The sequence below is a fragment of the Salminus brasiliensis genome, chromosome 21, assembly GCF_030463535.1.
Source record: "Salminus brasiliensis chromosome 21, fSalBra1.hap2, whole genome shotgun sequence".
NCBI lineage: Eukaryota > Metazoa > Chordata > Actinopteri > Characiformes > Bryconidae > Salminus > Salminus brasiliensis.
The window spans coordinates 6135546-6161207 of NC_132898.1; the positions used below are offsets into that span (position 1 = coordinate 6135546).

Consider the following 25662-nt stretch of genomic DNA (forward strand, 5'->3'; position numbering starts at 1 on the left):
TAATTTTCTGAGGACATGTTTGGTCTCTGAGGTGATTTTTGGTCCAGAGGCGATGGTTAGTAATTTTCTGAGGACATATTTGGTCTCTGAGGTGATTTTTGGTCCAGAGGTGATGGTCAGTAATTTTCGGAGGACATGTTTGGTCTCTGAGGTGATGTTTAGTCCAGAGGTGATGGTCAGTAATTTTCTGAGGACATGTTTGGTCTCTGAGGTGATTTTTGGTCCAGAGGTGATGGTCAGTAATTTTCTGAGGACATGTTTGGTCTCTGAGGTGATTTTTGGTCCAGAGGTGATGGTCAGTAATTTTCTGAGGACATGTTTGGTCTCTGAGGTGATTTTTGGTCCAGAGGTGATGGTTAGTAATTTTCGGAGGACATGTTTGGTCTCTGAGGTGATTTTTGGTCCAGAGGCGATGGTTAGTAATTTTCTGAGGACATGTTTGGTCTCTGAGGTGATGTTTAGTCCAGAGGCGATGGTTAGTAATTTTCGGAGGACATGTTTGGTCTCTGAGGTGATTTTTGGTCCAGAGGCGATGGTCAGTAATTTTCTGAGGACATGTTTGGTCTCTGAGGTGATTTTTGGTCCAGAGGTGATGGTCAGTAATTTTCTGAGGACATGTTTGGTCTCTGAGGTGATATTTGGTCCAGAGGCGATGGTTAGTAATTTTCTGAGGACATGTTTGGTCTCTGAGGTGATGTTTAGTCCAGAGGTGATGGTTAGTAATTTTCTGAGGACATGTTTGGTCTCTGAGGTGATTTTTGGTCCAGAGGCGATGGTCAGTAATTTTCTGAGGACATGTTTGGTCTCTGAGGTGATGTTTAGTCCAGAGGTGATGGTTAGTAATTTTCTGAGGACATGTTTGGTCTCTGAGGTGATTTTTGGTCTAGAGGTGATGGTTAGTAATTTTCTGAGGACATGTTTGGTCTCTGAGGTGATATTTGGTCTAGAGGTGATGGTCAGTAATTTTCGGAGGACATGTTTGGTCTCTGAGGTGATTTTTGGTCTAGAGGTGATGGTTAGTAATTTTCTGAGGACATGTTTGGTCTCTGAGGTGATTTTTGGTCCAGAGGCGATGGTCAGTAATTTTCTGAGGACATGTTTGGTCTCTGAGGTGATTTTTGGTCTAGAGGTGATGGTTAGTAATTTTCTGAGGACATGTTTGGTCTCTGAGGTGATTTTTGGTCCAGAGGCGATGGTCAGTAATTTTCTGAGGACATGTTTGGTCTCTGAGGTGATTTTTGGTCTAGAGGTGATGGTTAGTAATTTTCTGAGGACATGTTTGGTCTCTGAGGTGATTTTTAGTCCAGAGGTGATGGTTAGTAATTTTCTGAGGACATGTTTGGTCTCTGAGGTGATTTTTGGTCCAGAGGTGATGGTCAGTAATTTTCTGAGGACATGTTTGGTCTCTGAGGTGATTTTAGGGATAATGTTTGGTCATTATCTGAGAAGGTGATACTTGATGGCGTTAAAACAAACAAATATATAATATAAAACAGCATGTGTTGTGTTTTGAACATGGATATGTTGGTCAACCAGCACAAGACCAGTACCAGACCAGTTTAAACGGTCTGAAAAAGTGATATTCAGTCGCTGAGGTAATGTGTCTCAGGTAATGTTTGGTTGTGTATCTGAGGGATTATTAAATCAGGTATGAGAGATATTTAGCAGCTTGTGTCTCAGTTTTTCTTTGGTGTTGTCAGTTCGTATGTCTGAGGTGATCTATTCGATGTGTGTCTGAGGTAATCTGCACTCGTGTGTGTTTAGCTCACTTTCTGAAGTAACACTCGGTAGTGTGTGTCTGTGAGGTGGTACTTGGTCGTGTGTGTGTGATGTGTGGTGTGGGACTGGTCCCCTCCCCGTCCATCTCCGCTGCTGAATTCCGCCGCTGCGCTCTGGAGCTCCTTCCACACTGGTTTGGGACGCTGCAGCATGGAGCTCGGTTCAGCTCCCTTTTAGCTAGGATAGGCATTTTTGTAACACACTGCTCTGTTAACTAGCTACTTCTCTTGTGTCGCTCTCGACCGCTCACAGCGACCTCAGAGGATGGATATTATCCTCACACCTTTACTAATTATCCTGATTAGAGGAATTCAGGCAACATCTCGCTATGGAAGGGATCTCATGCCTTATATGTGAGTAAGCGTCTTTTTCTCTGGTTGTTGAGGTAAGTTAGTCTGTGGATTTCACCTCAGGTTCATCTTTAAAATTCTTTAAAATTCTTTAAAATTCTTTGAGCACTAGCTAGCTAACTTGTGGCACTTTTACCCCCGACGTTTACCCTGGAAATGTGCCCTTGTGAGAACTTGTTGAGGTGTGAGCCTCAGGTAAATTTGGACTGGCTATATTATATATAGATAGCAAGCTATATACTATTTTAAATAACTTGCTGTTAATAACGATGCTAAAACTTTCAAAAATGTAAAATTACCCTACAAAATACACTGAAAATTATGTTTTCAATGATTTTAGGTGGCTGTAAATGACTAAATATAGACTTTTCTGACAGGAACTGTGTTACTGTAGCTAGCTAACACTTAGCACTACTAGCTAAGCTAAGTGTAACCATTTAATTCATGGAAATTATAGCAACAGTACCATTGCCCCACCAGTCCAGGTCCCAGTAAATATATGTATTAATATATTTATTAAATGCTTATTAAATTTGTTTATTTGTGACGTTAAACTCTAAGGTGTAAGTGTATTAACCTATTTTTGTATGATTTCTGGATGTGTGTGTATTAAATGCATTAAAGTGACTGTGCTGCTGTTATACACTGTGAGCAAGATGTAAGGTGGCAACTACAACTGATGGTTCTCATAAACCACATGCTTAAAGTACTAGATCAGACCTGCATCTGTCGCACACAGTCAGCAATTATCTAGAACTTCAAGAAAGGAAAAAAAGGACAGAACATCTGTTGACTTACAGCACGTGTTTAACAGGAGTCAATGGGCAGATGCTGAATCTTAAGCTCCTGCCCACCGGCCTCTTTGGAAAGCATGTTTAGAGTCAGTGGGTTTTCTGTTCTTTTGCTAACTACAGAGAAACACACTGTGAATTTACTGTAGTGATGGACAATCGTGTGCTACAGAGCTGATAAATGGTGATAAATGGTGATGAGCACCTAAACCTGGGCTATCATCGCTCAAACTATTCAAACACCTTACAACCCCTGTTTTACATTAGATTGGTTACAGAATTTACCTCAAATGAAATCTTTCCCCTCCTCAAATATCATGTACTTACAATCTCTATCTTTGCACTGTTTCCGTATCTGCTCCAATGACATCTGGAGATGGAGCACTTACTCACTCACATGACAAAGTGGGCTCAAATCAGATGAGTAACCAGGGTTCGTAACAGGTGGGATCTTGCAGAGTATTTGGCCGACTCAGATACAGGGTGCTCAGATGAAGCAGCAGTGAAAGATCAGCAGAAACACTCCTCGACTAATTGTGACTCATCTGCCCCTCAAGCGACCCTCTCTCTGACACACTGTCTGTGCATGTGTTCCCCGGCAGGCCTAACGTGTGCACGGAGCGGGAAGTGAAATTGGTGGCTCAAATGCAGCCCTGCGTCCAGGCCTTCACCCGTATGGTCAAAGTTTGGAAGCAAGGATGTCAGGGACAGACCTGGTGCATGGGCTACGAGAGGAGGTGGGGCCCGTCCATCCATCCATCAGTACATTTTTTCACTCACTCCACAGATGTCAAGATGCAGATGTTCTATAACATAACCATTAGAAGTTATATATCTCATATATCTGTAATGAATTTGCAGTATGACCATATTGTAGTATTATGACTCAATTTTGTAAATGTGGACATCATCTGACCCGTTAAAGTGGATGCGGTGCAGTGATTTTTGAACAGAAACAGTACAGCTCTGAGTCGTCAAGGCATGGACTCCACAAGACCTTTGAAGGTGTCCTGTGGTATCTGGCATCTAGACAGATCTAAGCAGCAGAAGTCCTGTAAGTTGTGACTTGGGCCCTCCATGGATCACACCAGTGAACCCTGGGCACTTGTGACCCTGTTCCCGGTTGTCCTTCCTTGGACCACTTTTGGTAGGTACTACTGACCACTGCATACCGGAAAAACTCCATAAGACCTGCCTGATGTTTATGAGCTGTTCCGACCCAGTCGCCTAGCCATCACAGTTTAGTTCTTGTTAAAGTGACTCGGATTCTTAGGCTTGCTCGTCAACTTCAAAGCCGTACTTGCTACTTGCTGCCTAACACTGTATATCCCACCCCTTGACCATAGTGCCATAGTGACTTCTAGGGGTTAACTCCACACACGCTATTCTATTGCTTGGTGTCTCAGTTTTATATTGAGAAAATCATCAGAATCACAGGCTAAAACCAAACCACATTTTCCTCATTCACACTTGTAGACTGGGTTACTCCTTGGCAAAGCATTTTTATTGAAAGGTAACTCATTGAATTCTCATTGTATAATTAACACACTGACACATTGTCAGTCCACCTACATTTATTTAGTGTTTGGAGTTACAAGGCTGATATACCTAACAAATAATGGAGGCTTAATTCTTAGCAATTCAGATCATGCAGACCGTGAGTCTGAATGATCACACACTTCCCTCACATTAAATAACATTGTTAAGTAATCTCAAATAGACTTACTGGCTTACTGGGACACACTGATATGTATGAAAGTAAGACACTATGTTATAAATAGCTAGAAACAGTATTAGCGACAGAATCAGGCCTGTACTTTGTCTAAGTTTGTCCACATATTTTCATAACGACTGCATTTACCATAAAATATTCTGCAGTAACTTTCTTAATTCTTAATGTTAAAACACGTATACGAGTCGTCTGTCTTTTTTGCTTGCCCTTTGTTTATCTGTCCTTTGTAATCAGTTCCTTTAAGTCTTTCCTTAAGGTCCCAAAATGCAAGGTGTAGCCACGTTCTTTCAGAAAGCTGCAATTTGACAGGCATCTCCCATAGATCCAAGCATACCCCTAAGGCAAGAGCCTTAAGCTCACCCTGCGTCCCCATGACCTTCCCCCACCTACTCCCTCTCTCCCGCCCTCCCCCCGATGCAGGGAAGTTCCTTGGTGCCTTGCACAGGCCCGCTTTCTCTGTGTACTTAGCATGCTAGCGAGTTAAGCCCTGCTTTTAGTAGCCACCAGGCCTGCAATTACAACCCATAAACAAAGAGATGTTAGCATAGTCTGATGTAGCCAGGCTCCAAGGGCTCCAAACTACAGGGCCGGCCACTCTGGCTTTAACACAGGCCCGTGTTGGGTCTCCTGTTTGTGAAAGCAACATGAAAGGGTGGAGGGCAAAAGACGCGTCGCTAATTATACACCATTTGTGTTTTGTGCCTTTTACACACCGAAGCTCATCCACAAACATTAGTCACAGCCCAGGTCTCTCACTTGCTGCCTAACCACAAACACGACCCTCAGGCAAGTGTTGAAGTCCCCTTTACACATTGAGCCCATAATCAACTTCCAGAAAGGGCCTCAAATCAAAGCACTCAAGGAGCTAATAGAGAAGCTGGTGACTGAGCCACATGGCTTGAGAGTGAGTCATTACTAATGGCCCATGATGGGATAAAGAGAGACTAAAGTCATGTTGAATGTGAACATAGTAGAGTATACTGAAGGATATGTGCCTTTTGTTGCAGGACAGCCTACTATACTGCATACAGACAAGTGTATCGGCAGGATTACCAGACAGTGCATAAGTGCTGCCCAGGATGGTCACAGCTCAACGGGGAGGCTGGATGCCTGTATCGTAAGTATCAAATCACATAAAATGAAATCAGTGTTTACACACTACAACTAGCACAGCTAGCTGGTACAACAACAGTGAAGTGCTTCAAGACTCATCATATAATATACAAAATATAAATATATATGATAAACATGTACAGTACAGTTTTAAGGTGCAGTATAAAATATGAATGAGGATATGAAGGGTAACGGTAGAAATATTTCACAATTGAAAACTCAACTTTTTTTTCTCATTTTTTTATATTCAAACAATAATGGATAAATAGTTAAGATTTTCTGATACTTGAATGCAATGTAAATGGACTTTTCTTAACATTTTACAACGAAAGTAATGCATTTCTCATTATTTACAAATTAATTTTAATAGTAAATAAATAAATAAATAATGTTTTATTCTGTATACAGTGATCAGGCTATGTATTTAAAATATGCTGTTTTTACAAAATATTATATTTGGCAATTTTCTCTTACTGACTCCTTGACAGCCACAGAGCATTTCCATTATACATGTCATGTATTTTGTTATTATGGCTCACTTTACAAAGAAAACATTATTCAGCAATAAAAATGACTAATTTAATATTTATATTATTGTTAATTATATTGAAATAATAATTAAAACATTACATGCTTATATTATTGACGATAAACAGATATTTATTATCAGAATTTATTATCATTATTGTATTACACACTCTAGATACAATCTGAAATGTATATCATATGGAAGTCTATTAAAGAGACTAATGGATTTCATTTGACATCTGAATGGGCTCTATGTTTGGATCATAAAGCGTCTGATCGTGTTAAGTGTCGCAAACAACTGTTGAGCCACTCACATAAACTGATCATGCATGCCATTGTGCTCCTTTACAACTTATAAAAAACCACAGCGGAATTAGGAACTTGTAAAATGCTTAGTGTCAGACTTGCTGTAATCCCCTTGATGTGCTGGAACTGCATTGTTCTTTGTGATCCTGGCAGTTTGTCAGTGTCTACGAAGTAATTTCCCATGACACTGGAGAGCAGTCTTCCTTGCATGTGTGCACAGTGTCTGTGGACAACAGCTTGTGACATAAGCTCTTTTTGAGCTGGATTACTTTTACCTGGGTGGTAGCTGTAATTTAGGCAATTACCGACACATTCAGTTCTTTTTTATCTGTTGATAATGTAAAATAGTTGAACAAACAGCAGTACGAACACCATCTGTATTTACTCTTTTTAGAGGGTAGAGCTGTTCTATTTACGGATGCCATTCAAATTGTCCTCAAGGGGCATTTTTAAGAGGCCCATCCAGTTTGGCTTGGGTCAGAGAATTTTACAGGTCCACTAGCTTGCACTGTCCTGGTAACAAGACAGAAGAACACAAATAGCTTGGCACCCAGAGGCACTGGCTCATCTCCTTGTAGGAGCTTGGCCTTGCATCTAGTGGACCAGGCTGGAATCCTTTGATAGGATTTAACAGTGCTTGAACTCATTGGCTATAGCTTGCATACCTCAGCCAGTGGCCTTGATGCAATCTCTATCTCCTCAACCCTGTATGCTCTCAGCATCTCAGCTGATGCCTTTAAACCAGTCCAGTTCAGGTTCGGACATCATTTCTCAAATATTTGTCAGGTTTGGGTTGAGTTTAGACGTCACTTTCTGATTTCTCATCAGGGTCAGATTAACTTGTGGGTTAATTGGTGCTGAAGTCCCAAGAGCCCACTGGTTTGGTGCCCCCAAAAAGTCTATTTACTCTGAGCTTCTGTCTGTTCTTAATGAGTCTACAATACTCACTCTCATTTAAGATTTAGTAACCTGAATGGACCTCTGGGCACCCTGTCGTTAGTTCACCTGTTGTCCTTCCTTTGAGCACTTTTGGTAGTTACTGACCACTGCATATCAGGAGCACCCTACAAGACCTGCCTGATGTTTCGGAGATGCTCTTACTCAGTTGTTTAGCTGTCACAATTTGGTCCTTGTCAGAGTGGCTCAGATCCTTCTGCTTGCCCATTTTCCCTGCGTCTAACACAAACGCTCCAGCTGTAACAAAGTTACATCTTTTTCCACTGAACAAACCTACTGTTGAAGCTGCATTCCCTTCTGAACACAGTAGCTTCAAATGCAGTGTCAATAAAGCTCGATTCCCTAGTCAGACCCTGGGCCAAAGATCTTTCACGCTCCCCCCCAATCCCCCCCAGGTTGTGATATTTTCACCGGCGTTTCATTACCGGAGCCGACACTATCCTCAAAGGCCTCTTTGTCCATCGGCGGAGGTTACACTGCTCATTATGCTGGCAAGAGTGAGGCCGCCCGTTCAACCCAGCATGGGTTTGTTTTTAAACTCACTAAAAAAGTCTGTCGACACACATTCCTGCGTGTTGCTTAACGTCTCCATCCTAAGTCTCCGGGTTTAGTTTTCCTTTTCCGCGACAGTATCTGCTCTCTTCAAGCAGCGGTGCCGGAGTACGCTGGGGCTTTTATCTTTGTAACTCAAGACCTGGGTGCACTCGGCAAAACGTGGACAAGCTAATCACTCTTTTCTCTAAGCCACTGAACAAGGATAAAGCAGGAAGAAAGTGGAGGCTCAAACCACCACCCCCCTGGCAGCCACCACTCCACTGGCTGCACACCTAGAGATCCTCTATATTTGTGGCATTTCATTCAGTATGATTCAATCTTCAGGCTTTTTCCTGGTAAGTGTAAGTTCTATGTGGAAAGTCTAGGCTCTAGAAGAAGCTGTTCGAAATTGAAGCAGCAGCAAAGGGTGATGAAGGGGAGATAGATTTAGATTTATAGAAAGGCTGTCTCTAGGGTGCTGTTTTCCCCCACTGGTAGATCTGTCTCCAGGGAGTAAAAGCACAGCTAGGACAAAGAGACGATGCAGTGACTGAGGATTACTCCACCCTCCTGCTCTAAACAGCAGGCTAAGCTAATTAGCCTAATGACCGTCATTATTATTGAGCTGTTGCCGGTGATGAAAAACAAGTATTAGGACATTTAAGACTTAGGAAAAAGAAAGAATGTTTTTTGGTCATTTCTTCTCTGTATCGTTCTTGTGATTTATTAAGCACTAATTGGCCTCTCTTCTCATAACCTGATCTTTTTGGGGACTCCTTTAAGCCATTGTAATCTGTCCCTAGAGTAGTTGAGCTGCATGCATGTCCATGTCAGTCATTGTAAAATGGATCAGCATGTGGAGCTGGAGCTTTCTTATCATGATATAAAAGATAGTAAAATATGGTGTTGTCTTTATTGTTGCATGCACAGCAGTAGCAGTAGTTTGAGTTTTAAACTCAGTACTTTACGAACAGTCTCCTGTTTGTTATACATTAATTCTAGTAATTTAACTGTTTAAACAGAATTTTAGAAGCTGACCTAAGGTTCAGCAATATTTAAGAGCATTGGATATTTACCCACTGTTGTAAAAAAGAAATGTCTTCTTAAAACCCACATATGTAGTTTTTATGATGATTCAGACATTCACACATGTTTTCACATTTGTTCAATTTATGAGGGCGGTGAGATCCACCATTATAGAAACAGAGCTGTTGGTTTAAATACACAGCATGATTCTGAGAGACACGTTTTATTTTTTTATCAGGAACAAATTTAAGAAAATTCTTAGGAAGGTATTGGTGAATGAGGCCCATTATTTTTTTAAGGAAACTGACTGAAACTGTTCTTTGAAACAATCTTAGAAATAAAAAAAAGGTTTTTGAGGAATAACAATTATATTCTGATAACTGCAGAGAATCAGATTTTGTCAATAATCAGATTATGAGTTATTAGGTAAATTACGAGTTATACTTGAATAATTAGATAATCTAAAGAAAGAAAAAAAAAAGCCAATAAACTAATTGCAGTGTTTTTTATACAACCAGCCACAATATGGACATACATCATCTAGAGGATGAAGAATATTTACATCCTAGTTATAGTTTCAGCATCACTCAAAAAGTGTTCTTACTCCAGACCTTACTCCAATCTAAGAAATTGGAATATGCTGTTCACACAACCACTTGAATAATCAGATAACTGCAGAAATCAGATTGCAATTAATGGATTTGTGAGTACATGTAATTGGAGTGCACTCAGTGTATTTGTTTTATCTTTTTATCTTACTTAAGTATAAAGAAAACACTTCTTTTTAAGACAGTTTTGTGAATCCAGAGCCAGAAGCCAAGCCAGCTGTTGCTTTACACAGGATTAGCAGAACCACTTGTGAAAAGAGTCAAATAGAGAAAAGAGACCAGGATGTCCAGATTGACAGTCCCTAAAAATGCCTTCCCCATTCTCCCTTAAGTACCTAACAAAACAAGCCCTGCAAGTGCACGCAAATGGTCCTTTTGACTAGCATGTTTCCAAGTGTGCTTATAGAACACTTCTTTCTCTGTCCCTCAAGTGCACCAGTTGTCTAAACGACTCCTTGACTCTCTTCGGCCAAGAGCCCTTGGCAGTCTAAAAGATGCTTATGGAGACTTCCTTCCCCTTGAACAATATTTCCACTCTTGTCCTCAAAAAGCCTCTGTCGGGGAGACCACAATGGCCGAGAAGTAGCAGAACCTGATCAGGGAAATCAGAAGTGAGTTACAGACAGTAACTTTGATTGAGGGTGATGAGGCGTGTTGAATGCTTGGGACCAAGGCCTCTGCCACTCTCATTTGCCGTTCTTGTTAACCGGTGGATGGGAACGGTTCTTTTGTTGGACAGAAGTCCATGTAGATGGAAGAGCTGGAATGGAACAGTCTGGTTGGCTTTGGTGGGTGGTCTTTGGGTCCTTCTGTCCTTCTGGTCAACAATACCAGTGGTCACAGGGACCACGAGACTGTTCATTCTTTTAGTGCTAGACACAACGCTTTATTGACCCATCGTCTCAGGGTCTGGTCTTTGGTGTTTAGTGCATTCTCAGATGAATGCCCTTTTCAGATAGGCTCATTCATGTTATCCCCTTTGTTAGACACTTATCTGATTGAAAATGTTTATATATTATTGTTGCTTTGAGGTAATAGAATGACTGATGGAAAGATGTCAGTTTCTGCTGAAATATAATACACGTTTTAATGCTATTCTTAAGGATAAAGACTGGTACAGTTTCTACAACCAAAATTTTAAACATTAACATTGTTCAAAACCTGGTAGACCACCAAAAATATCTATATCAAATAAAGTAAAGTAAGATGATTCTGTTCATCATCATTTCAAGGAAAGATGATGACTGCATGCAGTGGGCTTAAAAATATGTGGAGCTGATTCAAGAAGCTATTACTGAAAAAGCAAAAAGACAAAAAAACAAAACATTTGATTAAATCAGCTGCAGTAGGTGCTGCTGTTCTAGTAACAATGGACTTTCCAAAGCCTGTTTCGTAGTGATTTGGATAAAGAGACGGAGAAAATGCTTCTAAAATCCTTTGAGGTGTGGAAAAGTCGCTGCAGATTTCTACAGAAAAACGAAAGAAAGTCTCTAGAAAAAATTGGTAGTTGTTATAACTTATTAAACAAACGAAAGATAGGCTCTAGATTTTACGCAGTACCTTATAGGCCATGTTAAACTTCCTAGAACAGTGCTTTGCTTCAAACGACAGTTTAGATCATCTTAAAACATCTACTTGCTTTATTGAAATGGCCCTCCAGTTCTGCACTGTGTGGGTGCAGGCCATTAGCATGTGCTGTATTTACTTTGTACCTTTTCTGTGCTGTCTTTGGGTGCCAAGTGTATCCATAGCAGCAGAAAATTTGGGTAAAATTGTGACCTCTCTTTTGTCTGGTCTGTGGGCTTGTGTTTCACTTCTGGCATACAGCGTCGCTTTGTTTGGCTGTGGCATACACATCCAGCATAACAACAACGCAGCCAAGCGTCTCCCGTTCTCTTCCTATATATGAATTTTCTGAAGGGGATTGTCCCCCTCAGTGCATTCCTCAACTGCTGTGTTTTGCAGCTAAGCAAAGTTTATGCTCAACTTTCCAAAGTCAGAGCATTTACAACTTTTTAAAACATATCTGTGACTTAAAGAAAGCTCTAAAAATGTAATATTGTTAATTTATTATTAATATTATTCTTATAATTAAAATATTTTTAAGGAAAAAACATGATTGCATGAGATGCAGCTTTCAACTGCTCTTCTTGTTTATTTCGCAAGACTTATCAAGTCAGTAGTAACTAAACTCGGAGTATTAATTACTATTTTGCCCATCCCTAAAGGAGCTTACCAACTATAGCCAATCAGGAAGACACATTTGGTGTCCATACTTTTTAAGCTTTATAAGGTTGAAAGCTAATTGATGACTTTAAGCTTCCACCATTTGTTAGCAACATTAGCTTGATTGCTCCAAGCCCTTTTTTGGCTAAACCTTTACTTTAAAGCTCATTATATTGCTGTAATGGGATTTCTAAAAGGCATGAACTTGACACCTTGTTTCCCTGGACGCTCTGTTAGCCCATCGGAGACCCACTGACCCTTCCTAGATCCGAGGACGCTTCTAATCCTCTCAATTAAGGTGCCTTTGATGGAAGAGAATGTGCAATCACACGGCCCGATTGAACCACGTCTCCAGTGCGTGCAGTTAGCCAGTCATTTCAAGGCAGATTATCCAATGACATGGAGCAGGGGGCTCAAGAATGCACTGGTCAGCTGCCAGAATGTCCATGTCTCCCACCTCACTGGGAGGAATAGAGGGACAGACTTTAGTTTTCCCACCCTACTTTACTGCACTGCACTGAGGCAATGATGGGAGAGTTGTTTTGTTGGTTGGGGTGGGGGGTGTCCTGTGGTCTGGTCTTCCTGTCTGGCGCTGAAGCCCAGGGCTGATTCTGAGCACGGTGAAGATGGGATGGCTTCGTGAGGACACTTGCAGCTGCGGGTGATGTCATGGTCCTGTTGGGTTGGAGACAATTAAGCTCAGATTATATTATCTAGATCCACTCCACAGGTCTTATGGCTTTGCCAGCTTTGTGCTAAAAAAAAGATACACTGTGAATGTCAAACTTTATGCTAATGAAACATTTGATTGTATGTTTTTCTTCATGAATGAAAAGTTACAGTGTGAAAGGAAGTCAAATATCCAAAGAAAGCAAAGTGTCCCCAAACCTAAAGAAGTGAAAAAACCCCTCCTTGCTGCAAGACTCGTTTCTACTTAATTACATTACATTTCATATGAAGCTTCATTGCATGGTCATTATCATAACAGCATCAGATGTCATCCCAAAGGAATGCCTGAAATGAAGTAAATGATTGTTTTGAGGAACTTTAAGTTGGGCTGTTCCACACTGTAATTTCACTGGGAGATTTGCTGGAGTGTTGAGCGTTTGAGACTTGATGCTAGGCAGGTGTTGGAGTTCTTATCATTGGTGAAGATAGGAATTGATCAACACCTGCACTGTTTTAACCTCGCTGGAACTGCCCCATCATTTTTTTTTAATTGTAGTCTTTGGTGATGAGCCCACATGATTTAGGTCCCAAGCTTTTAGAGGGATATGTACACTTATCTGTTCTTCATATCAAACGTAAACAGAATTACTTGGTTTTGTGGGACTCCCTTCCCCACAATGTAGTAATTTTTAGTCCCCACCTAACTACTGAGATCCTTCTGTCACATGAGGTTGGAGGCTAGCATGTGCTTCCTTTATCCTTCCTTTACCTTTAGAGTCCTTTAGAGCAAACCACTTATTTCTGAACGGCTGCTGTACAGCTAAACACTTCAAGAACACTAACTGCCAGTTCTGCTTACAGCTGGTATCAGCTAACAGGTGCCAGCACTGGCTAGCATCAAGGGGGAGAGGGAGGTCTGTCTTATCCACTCAGGGAGAGTGATGCCACTTAAACTCTTTGGGACTCTGATAGCTGTGGCATCACCTGGGATCAGACCTGCTATCTTCTGATAAGGCCACTCCAGAGCCACAGAAATGAGAAAAGACGAAACTCAAGTATGTCTCGATTCACCCATGTTATTTTTAATTTGACTTGATTGTACTTTGACCGTCTCGGCTCAGTAAAAATCAAACCTCTAACTTGATATAAAGCAGAAAGCATGAAATCAGTTTGAAAGCTACTGAACTATGTTAAGGAGTGTTACAGTAACATAGTTCAGTAGCTTTCAAACTGATTTCATGCTTTCTGCTTTATATCAAGTTAGAGGCAGCACACGCGGTAGAATAATCTCCACAGTGTGACTTTGGATTAGTTCAAGAATGCTCATCGTCCCTCTGCATAGATGTAATGTGCAAGAACTCTTGGGCAGAGGCAGAGCATACCAGTGGGGATTATTAGGAACGCAAATTCAGTGATTCTGCTGCCGCTTAAATATCATACTTTATACTGACTTGGATAGGCTGACTTGACCTAACTGAGCATAAAGACGCAAAAACAAGCCATAGAGCCTGAACTGGGAGTGCATGTAGTGCTAATAGACTGGGCTGCTTGATATGGACAAAATATTAGTGTGGAACCTCAAGGGATGGGATCTACATATAAGACAGCAAGTGAACAGTATGATCTTGAATGGTTAAGCATAAGAATCTGAGCCACTTTGACAAGTACCAAACTGTAAGGGCTAGATGCCTGGGTCAAAGCATCTCCAAAATATCAAGCAGGCCTTGTGGGGTCTGCTTTCCAGTATGCACTGGTTAGTAGCTACCTAAAGGGAAGGATCATGGGCACCCAAGCCTCATTAATGCAATCTATGGAGACCTCACCTCACAACTTACTCGACTTAAAGGATCTACTGCTAATGTTTTGGTGCCAGATCCCACAGGACACCTTCAGAGGTATTGTGGAGTCCATTCTCTGACAGGTCAGAACTGTTTTGGTGTCATGAGCAGGACCTCCACACTATTAGGCAGCTGGTTTTCATGTTATGGCTGATCAGTGCATTATATAGCATTACTCACAGGCCTAACCAAACACAAACACCTATACATACACCTGAGACATGCGAGGGATAATAGGTGTGAGAGCTATTTAGTTTGAGTGATGTGAGTTTTTGGAATCTTACATCTGATGCAATGTGTTTGCCCAGGAGGCACAGAATATCCAATGGACTGAGTGTCATTCATGCCTTGATGGTTTCAGCGCACATCAAGAATGAAAGAATGCTTAGCTCGGGGGACTCAGTGGGTCTGGCTGTAAGACTTCCTCACTGATGACACTCTCTTAGCCTCTGTTCTCTACATGTCATCTCACCACTTGAAGGTGTTTAGCTGTGAGGATTTTTAATTCTTCTTTTAGCCTAAAAACTTGATGGACCACTTTATAGCATGCACCTACCTCGTTTGTGCACCTTGCAGACATGCAATTCAGAGGACCACAGGGTGGCTGGATCTTCCTGGCCTGTTAAGAAAAACCCAGCAACACAGCTGTGCCTGATACACTCGCACCAATTCAACTACCATGGCTATCATGCCAACCAAATAATATCTGCTCAGTGGTGGTCCTGTGGTAGTCCCCTACAGTTGATGGACAGGGTAGAGTGGACTGTCAAACTGTGCAGCAACAGATGGGCAACAGTCACTGATCGTAAACCACCAATGTGCTGCTATATAGTAGATATTTCTGGTAGGTGTACATAATAACTGCCAAATTATTGTATAATGAGCAAGAACATTATGACTAAATGCTTAAAATGAGATTTTTTTTTATTTGTTCCCTTTTCTCCCAATTTGAAACTGTCGATTAATCCACCTGTTAGTAACCCTCCAGAACTAGCAATTCTCCAGACGCTAGAAGGATCTCCTCCGATACAGGCAAAGCCAGCCTCCACCTCTTTTTGAACTGACAGCTGTCACGCTCAGAGGAAAGCGCCAGGTCTCAGTTCTACTGAACCTGCCAACATTGCTTAAAAGTGATGAGGGGAGAGAGCGCCATCTATCCACTCGGAGAGAGCATGGCCAATTGTGCTCTTTCACACTCTGGCTGCTGATGGCAAAACAGCATGGCTTGGGATTTTAACTCCTGACACCTGGGCCATTGTAGAAGCACATTAGACCGCTGAGCCATTTGGAGCCCAGATACAAGGTTTTCACGTGAGTGCGACAACATATCCCAGATTGCTGACATGCACTGGTGTACAGTAAGTAATAGAACAGATGTTTGACTTAGATTTCTGTTTTTTTGGGGCACCAAAATAACAAAGGACAGCAAGCATCAGAAGATCCCCAAACGACTTTCAGTGGATTAGGTTTCTGAGCATGACGCAGCCTGTATGCCTTGCTGATGGAAATCCCTGAAGTACCCCACCTGAGAGCGATCTATAGAACACAAGTGTAGGATTTTTTTGGGAATTTGAGATTTGGCCCAGTGCCTGACAAGCGCTCCTAATTATTTGAGGAGACGACACTCCTCTTGGAGCTGCAGATCTTGTAAGTAGACCTGATATTTTCCGATAGAGCAGGCAGACATCAAGAGCCTGACCATATCAGGTGTGGACAGGTTGATGATGCATTGGGGGAATGAGGCCTAAGCGGTTGAAAGCTTACGTCATGTGACAGCTGTCAGGTGCTTTTTCATTGCTGGTATCTGTTTGTTCTTTCCTGTAGCCGTCTGCAGCTATGGTGTCTGTTTCAATGGAGGCCGGTGCAGAGAAGGATCCACTCAGCTTTGTGACTGCCCTGTCGGCTTCAGTGGGCCCAGCTGTCAGTATGGTGAGTGTATTCAGTTTATGTTGACATCCAGACTACATCCAGATTGAATGATAAACATGCAATTCATGTGTTTTGTGTGGACCTGATGCGATCGATATGAGACTTGAGCATCTATCCACAAATTGCTTTGCAAGTGGCAACCATTGGGGCCCAAGCACATGTGCCATTTTGGAGCCAGTACAAATGATTTAATTGTTCTAGAATTACCTCTAATTACAGTAGATTTCAGTGTGTTTGTACTTGTGAGCTTTGGTTTGATTAAAACGATCCCTGGTGCGATTGCTCTGTTAGTGCATAAGTGTGAACGCTGCCTTTTGACCTCTTGGCCTGTGCAGGTGGATCTTTGTCCATTTCTAAAAGAACTCTGGTGCGGCATCTAACTGAACCAAATGAAGGATGGGACTTCACATGATTGTTGTGTTTTAGGCATTCTTGCAGCTGGAGTTGAACACTGTGCAGTCTCTGTGCAGACTTGCCCACCTTTTTATGCTTTAACTTCTACAGCTTTTTGTCATATGTGCGTCATGTGTATCTTTTTTCCCCCTAAATTTGATTTGATTACAAATATGTCAGTATGAAGCAAAGCGAATCAAAACTAAAATGTATCAGTGTGTCATTTTCCTGCTTGGTTCAGACCAAGGGAATCGAACCTTTGGTTAACCTTAGTCACCCAGTGCACCATATGCTTTACACAATTTCTGTGTTAAAAACCACTGAAGTTTTCCATTTGGAACAATGCCGCCAAAGCCTGCTACAAGGATTTGATAAGATAAGATTAGATAAGATAATTCTTTATTAGTCCCACAGTGGGGAAATTCACAGTGTCACAGCAGCAAAGGGATAGCAAGACACTCAGATGGAAAACGTAGATAAATGACCAATATATACACAATATAAATAATAGAAGTAAAAAAACTCACAATAACAACAGCAATATTACAAACACAGCAATATTATTTACAGATTATTTACAGAAAGTTAGGAAAACTCAGAAATGAGAAGGAGCTGCTGCATCAGGCTGCCACTTCCGCGGCGCCATCTTGGTGATGGTGTCATCTCATCATGTTTATAAATCAGTGCATGATGAAATTTAAATATTTTTAAAAAATTGTAATTAATTTCAATGGACCCAAATATTCCCAAACTGATTCAGTTGAATCAGCACCATCATACGTGCCAATGAATTCTTTCACGCATATTCAACATTACTCTTAGCTGAGTCTTGTTTGTCTTGAGATAGTAAGGCCTGGGTTTGGTTATCTGTTCTCAGGAAATCATGTAGATTTGAAGAGGAAAGTTATTTCCAGCTGTTGGAGCACATAAGGGGGGCTTAATTATGTTCAACAATAACTTTCATCAGCTCTGACTTAAATCAGATAGCGCTATACTATGCATCTGCACAGTATCTTGGTGCATCCTTCCTTGTATTGATGTCACTGGCTGGAGTGAATCTGAGTTTCCTCCTGTCTGGTGTTGGTCTTTTGTTGCCAAGTGGTTGAAAGCGAAGAATTTTATCTCTTGCAGTTGTGGAAAAGAGGCCAGTCCAGCAGCGTGCTGGTAATGGAGGACGTTGTTGCTTTTGTGATATCCACACACGACAGGAAATTCCTGACAGACGCCCTCCCCACGAAATTGTCAGTCAATTCTATTATTTGCCTTCAGGCTATTAAATGCTTGACACATGTAGTGACCCCACCAAATTTCAAAATGCAGGAGATTGCATTCCACTCATGTTCACATGGTGTGTCAGTGGTGTTTTAAAATATTTTTAATCATAAGTCATATATTAAGAAAAATATTCTAACATGAATTATATGAATTACATACAGTCCTCTCAGTTTACACAAATGCACAATATTCAGAATTCAATTTGAAATAATATAGTTGTGTTATTATTCAGTGCATTTTTTCAATACAGCAAAATATAGAAGAAGCTGAGAATATGCTATAAAAATGATGGTAATGAATCAATATAATTATATATCAATGCATCTATTGTCAGTTTATTTATTCAACATTATAAACGTACAAAATATGAAACAAAACCTAAAAACCTGTGTCTAACACTTTTGTCACATGCTAATATGAGACAATATCAGAAAAAAAGAGGATACTGGGACACATAGTCATCCACTGAGGTTAAGGATATTGTGGTTGGGGGGCTTCAAGTAGCTTAGGTTGTAGAGACTGTGGCAGTGTGTGTGTGAAGGACTTCATATGCATTTAAAAACATGTCTTTAACAAATGATGTTAATGAACTTTAATACATAAACATTTACTTATTTACCAAGTAAATAAGTAGCCTTAAAAGCCAACATGCCAATATCATCTCCTTTCATTTCAATCAATTAATCAGTCAATCAATCAATCAGTCAACTTTTATTTAAACTCTGAATACATTGAGGCCACCCTTCATTTACAATCTAGCCGAGCATTATACGGAGGGGATTGAAATTACATTTATGATGAACACATATAGCAAAAACATGCGAATAAGACCATGAATTTAAAACAAAGATAATAAAACAGACCTACCAAATTAAAAAGAAAAAACAATAATAATAATAATAATAACAACAACAATAATAATGATCAACATTTCAACTCACTTTCAATTTCCAGCCTCACAAGTCACAAATTTTTATATACATTTTTAGAGGATGCATGGTCTCTGTATAATATGATAGCCCCAAGCTAACTAACTAGCCATGAGTTATGATACAGTGATACAGTATAAGACACTCTGATACAGTATTATTACATTCAAGACATGTTTTGCAGTGAAGCTATGATGCTAAACAGTTGTCCATCTTACAATCTGACAAAAACTGTACTACAACAGTAGCAAAAAGTAAAAAAAATACTTTATTAAATAAACTATTAAAAGTTAATAAAAAATCAAGCAATTTTTGTACTTTCAATGACTGTGCAATGGCTGTCACACAGTACTTAATATATGTGGAACAATAACAAGCATGAGAAGATAATGTAACCTCCCTGAAAAACAGACTCATTTTTGCATTCACTCTAAGCGTGTCATCCTTGGTCCACCACCATAAGGACATGAAGATTCACTGGTCATCTCTTCCTCTCTCGTTTATCTCGTTTATATATGTTTAGAATGCAGATATGCGGAATGAAGCCACTTAACTGTGTGTACATTCTCTCTCAGAAGGGAGTGAATGGACTGGTACAGAGACAGACACTGAAGTAGGTGTTGAAAGTGGAGCCCTGCGGTCGTCATGTTTGATGTGTGAGGGACTTCCTGTGCTGGCAGGGTGTCTGAGGAGCTCCTGTGGAGTCAAGGGCGGAGGAGAGGGGGGCCGCCAGACAGCTTTATCGAGCCCTCTGCGTGAGAGATAATTGCATTTGGTTTAAAAGAATGTGAACTGTAGAATTTAACGACGTCTCTTCTACAATGTCAGAAGACTGTTCACATTTGTTTAATTCTGAAGGTTTACAATTTTAATTACTTCAGTAAATATTTAGACAATTGCATATTTATGCAATTTTCCGCTTTTCATTCATGTAGCCCATCAGCAATGACGTGTTTGCTTCTTTAGTTCAGCACTACGAGCTACACGGATAATTTAGCTGTCAAATAACAGAATCTTGCAACCAACACTTAGCATTGTGCAAACTGCATTCCTAACTCATCACACACTTACCTGAAACCCAGCTGAGTGGCAGGGTAATGTCAGACAGGCTCCTCAGCAGGCACCGGGCATCAATTTCACGTCAAAAAGATGTTGGGACTCATTTGCATTAGCATTGGACAAGCGATAAATATTAGTTGAGAATGAAAACGGGTTCATGTCAAAACCCAACGTTATACCGGCGAATTTGGATGGAAATTAAAGTCACATATCTGTCAAAAAACAACTTTGGTTTGATATCAGGCACAAATGTTATACGGACGTTAAATTTTGGTAACTTAACATGGCAAATTAACATCTGACACTTTTAGAATTACACATCATGGAAACATTAACGTGCAAGTTTTGTAATTTGGTCACTATACCTCAGAACTAAATGCTGTCATTTTATGTCAATAAGATGTTGGAATGTGGCATTTTTAAGGTGTTGGATTTCAGTTACATCACTACTTATAACCAAGAAAATAGCAGCCTCTGATGTCGTCACTATTCTACATCAAACCAATGTTGTTTTTCCTGATGCTGAATTTTGGTCACCTGACGTCAGAACATACTTTTATCTAAATCTGTTCACGTTGGTGGCCAGATGGGTTGCTTATGTTTGGCACTATCTATAAAGGGCAAAAACAAAAATACATTCCACAAAATAAAGGCTCTTCAAACTAGTTCTACGAGCGATGCCATAGAAAATCTCCTGTTAATTCCATAAAGAACCATGTTTGTAATAGAAATATTTGATTCTGAAAAAGGTCTAAACACACATCACACATCTCTATTAAAAATAGAGAGATATTATTTCTTTCTTTAATTATGTGCGTATATATGTATATGCCAATGGTCAAGCAGTCTGGACGAGAAGCAAAAAAGAGAAGCCATTCCCCCTTGTGTCCTTTTGTGTGGACCAAAAGGCACTTAAGCTTAAATTAAGACCATTCGTCAGTTTCCACATGTGGTCGGCCCCCTGCCTCTAACGTGACTGTCCATGCATTTGAAGTCGTAAAGGAAACATCAGCTCCGCATGGCTGTTCTCCACCATGTCGAGACCTGCTGCCATTATCAAGCCTTTTGACTGATAGCAAGTCTAAGTGGTGGAGGCCTTTGACCTCCAGCCTTTGGGGCGTAATTAGCTTATGAATAGTGCGCTGGTTGTATTACCTTATGATTGACGTCATGTTGTTCACCCCCTTCTGATTGTGGAGAGTGATTGGTTTAGCTTTACCAGTGACAATATCTCATTGGTTGTCAAGGCTTTCAGAGGTGGAGTTAGGGGACTTGTAGACTCATTGTTGTAGCTCTACAGAGCAGTAGGTTGCTCAGGCTTGGAGAAAAGTCATGAAATGGCCCATACTGATAAAGAACAATGGGGTCAAGTAGCGTAATGACCTCAAAGACCTCAAAGATATAGAACGTTCCAGGGTCCCTGTTCTTCTGCACAACCTGATGAAATGACAACTTTAGGAGCACCAGGAACTGGGATTAACTTTTTATAATTGACCAATCTGTCAGTTATTATGTAATCAATTGTCTAGTCCAAAACTAGACTACTTGTGACACACAGTATGAACACTGTGAAGTAGGCCTGGATTCTTGTATTTCTCTCTTGGAGAACAGTTAGCTTGTCTCTTAAATAGCTGGTATGAATCATGTATAAGTCAACCTTCACTGTAAAAAATAGGCATTTAGTCTACTTAAAAAAAAGTTAGGTAATAATTTGCATGAATCTTTCTGCATTAGTTAAATAAATTCACCTACATCAGTTGAACCAATATAATAAATTAGACATATTAGCATATAAGACAATAGTTTACATTTGTACAACATTAAGTTTATTCTCCATAGTCCCAGTTTGCCATAGCTAACCAACATTTACTTCACCTTGAGTTCACATCATTTCACATTGTTTTTTTAACTTCAATATAATTGATAAACAGGGTCTATATTTAGTTGACTATATCCTCTAGTCATGTTTGCATGTGGTTTATTTTGACCTAGTAACACAGTGTAAAATGCTCCAGGTTTAAAAATGAAGAACACATCACTGACATCACATTGACTGAAAGTTGACAATATCGTTGACTAGAGGTTGGGAATATGACAATATTTTATCCTTGTCGTCATAAGCAATTACGTTTTGTAATATAATATTTAACCATATTGTCTGTCCAAAACCTACCTCTACCAACCTTTAATACCATATGGTTTTGCTGCTGAACTGCTCATCCATTGTTTCTTCCAAAATCAAGGGTCTCAAATCAAAGAGATCTTTCCAAGATCCAATTTTTTACTGTAGTTTACTTTATACTCAGCTGTCACGAATGTTCCGGAGTGACTTTCTACTAGATTTTGGAGCATTGCTGTGAGGATTTGGTTGCATTCAGTGACAAGAGCATTAGTGAGGTCAGGATGTTAGAAGATCACCACTCCACCTCAACGGCAACTCCTTAACTTATCCTGAAGGTACTGGATGGACCAACCATCATTCCAGAGAACACAGTTCCACTGCTCCACAGCTCAATGCATGTGGGCATCCCTCTAGCCCAAGCCTGGCATTAGGGCATGGTGCCAATAGGTTTACGTTTATCTGCTCCAGAGAGTCTTATTCTGTTGGCAATTCTTCTCTACAGGGACTAAATAATCTTTTTGCAGATGGGAGCAACTTAAAGTAGGATACGTTGTCCGCTAATTGTTGCACCCTTACTGGAAAGAGTATGAAGGCACTTTCTGTATTTTGTCCTGAAGTATATTTTTTGCCTGATGTCTTTAATCAGTTATCACATTCACACTTAAAAGGTATTATTAAGCAGCTGATGATCTAATAGTATCATGGGAATGGCCTGCTTCAAGCCATAGAAGTGACTAATTTAGTGTTAGTTGCTTGTTCTCTGATAGCATGCAAATTTGCTGTTACGCAAAAGCCTGATGTTGGCAAGGAAGTTGCTACACTGAACAGCAGCTGTAACCCCATTGTCCTTTATTCTGTGATTCAGTGATACATATTTTTGACATTACAAAAGCCCTCCAGATGAAGTACCAAAGATCCATCTTTTTAAGTAGCAGCTGAAATCTTATAAAGGAGGCCATACATCTGCTAACCTCTTTAACTGATGTCCAGTAGCATCATTCATTCACTCTTTTTTATTACAGCTGAATGGACAGCCAGTGTCATGTTGATGATATTTTGACAGGGGATTTGTAACAAACCAAGACCCTCATACTGTTTGCTTTATCAGGTTTATCAACTTCTGTGGGTGATTGATATGAACTCCTCGAGCTTTCAGAATATGTTGTGGTGTATGTGCATGAATGGCGTCCCCATAGAACTCTGGATAACCTCTGAAAAGATTCGCTGCACAACCTTTTTCAGCTTATGAACTTTTTTGACTCTTTTGTAAGTCTGCGGATCAGCTTCAGTGACACACTGAGCACCGTACAGCTGTCTGGAGAGGTTTGCCATCATAAAAGAACAGAAGTCTCTGGCAAGTGTACTGCCGTTTGTTTCTGCTCTGGGATGTGAAGGATACTGCAGAAGTAAGCGTTCTTCTTTATTGGAGAGTGGAATATTAAGCTTATGAAAGATGTTATTTTGAAAGGCCATGTCAAGTTTAGACTGTATTGACAGTCATACGCAAAACATTTGGCCATCTTACAGAGTCAAGTTTTTCAGTTGTGGTAGTTGGATTTTCTTCCAGCTCTTCTTTGAAGAAGGCCTGAGAAACATTCTGAGATACACTTTGGTTGTCTTACTGCACAGCTCGTTTAAAGTCTATCCACAAACTTCCTATGATGTTTAGCTGAGGGGACAATTCTGAAAGCTTCACCTTGTGTCTCTTCAGGTACTCCATGATAGTTTCTAAGGTATGTTTCGGATTATTATCCTGTTGTAAAAGCCATTGTTTTTTCAGCTTTAGCTTTTTAACAGATGGAGGGATGTTTGCATCCAGGGTTTGCTGATATTCTGTGGAATTCATTCTTCGCTCCATCTGTGCAGTACTGCCAATACCACTGGCTGCAACACAACCCCAAAACATAACAGATCCAGCTCCATACTTCATAGTTGACAAGGTGTTCTTTGGCCTATTTTGACTTCCTCTGTCCACAGCACTTGTTTCAAAAATGTGTTTTGTTTCGCCGGATGTCCTGGGACACACTTCAACTTCTGAGTTGAAACATGAATACCATGTTTATGGTTTTCTACTCATGAATCTTCTATGAGGTTATATTTGCAGTGGAACGGTGCACCACTCTCTTGGCTCAGCTAAACTCTTATGTAGGTTCTCTGCAGTAATATGGGAGGTTGGATTTGCCTGTCTTACCAGCATACAAGCACTGTAGAAGCTGCAGGCTGAACAAATGTCTTCTTATAGCCTTCTCTGCCTTGTGTGAGAGAAGGCTATAAGAAGATCTTTTTATCAGACTGTTGATAAGTGGAGCCCATGTTCGATTAGTGTTAGTACAAAATGGTATTTATTTTTACTATTAATAGAGAATGACAAGTAGGCTTCTTAACATCATGCAAGAGTTTCTGGATAATACACTGTTGTTACTGGTTGTTACTGCATTCCTGCGCAGTGTACTTACCCATAATGGCGCACCATGTGGCAGCAGGTGATGACATCTGACATATTCATGTGGTTTTAGCATGTAATGGAGTCAAGAAAGAAGGATGGAGTTGGCACGCCATGAAGGATCTTTCACAGAGTTTGTCCTCTCGGCTAAACCCCTGTCATTTTCCCCCCGTGGCTAGCAGTCAACTGCTTCTCCTTCTACTCTCTGTTTGACTTCTCATCACTACGCAAGTGGTACCCTATGAGAGAAAAGGATTTCTCAAAGCCCAAACAGGCATTTTAATCTAATCCAACATCTGGGATTTGTAAGACAGTAATGTCTTGTGTGTGGAAAATGTCTACTGTGTAGGATCAGAGTCTAAAATTACCAGCTTCACAAGCTGTTGAAGTGATCTTTAAAATTGGAGTCCACGATACACCAGATGAAAGCTTAATTTGCTTATAATAATTCATATGTTCTCTTGTATGAAGACACGAATGATGGCTTTGTGGCTTTGTGCCTGCAAACTTGTCTGGATTAATAAGGCTGAGAACATCTCTCAAATGTGGAGGTAATTAAAAGGGGAAACAGTTGGAACTGGACATGTGATGGTGAGGATCTGTGTCAGAGTTGTTGGGGCAGAGTTTAGGAAAGTGATAGAACGTGATACAGAACTATATTTCTACCCCACTGTGTCTTTAAACTGTTATCTACATATTTATTGTTCTCATTAATACTTACCTACCTACTTTCTTGATTGTGGTTTACGGTGATAACTCGTCTAAATCCAGTGTTTATTAGCAGTGTTAACCTGCCATCTCAAATGACAGATTTCAAACATATCTTGGCTGATATACTGCATCTGGGAGAAGTGCTAACTCATGTTAAGTCTATTATTTCACCAAACGATTCCTTTAAAATATACTTTTATTGACTCTCAGAAAGCAGAGCACCCTTAGCTGGAAAGAGATATGTTTATTAGGAAGACAACAAATCTTAGAATCACAATCTTAGGATCACAATAAAGCCTGACCTGGCTCTTTTCTGATTTTGTACTTATGTCCCTATTGATATT

At 40.4% G+C, this 25662-nt stretch overlaps 1 protein-coding gene across 1 annotated transcript in view; it reads left to right on the forward strand.

Moving 5' to 3' along the window:
• Positions 1 to 2028: 2028 nt before the first annotated feature.
• Positions 2029 to 25662, forward strand: part of megf6b (multiple EGF-like-domains 6b) — an 83743-nt gene continuing 60109 nt past the window's right edge. The window contains exons 1-4 of the mRNA XM_072665862.1: positions 2029 to 2132; positions 3523 to 3657; positions 5660 to 5769; positions 16282 to 16386. Coding sequence (XP_072521963.1) covers positions 2044 to 2132; positions 3523 to 3657; positions 5660 to 5769; positions 16282 to 16386 — 439 coding nt within the window. The 5' untranslated portion in view covers positions 2029 to 2043. The remainder of the gene's footprint in view (positions 2133 to 3522; positions 3658 to 5659; positions 5770 to 16281; positions 16387 to 25662) is intronic.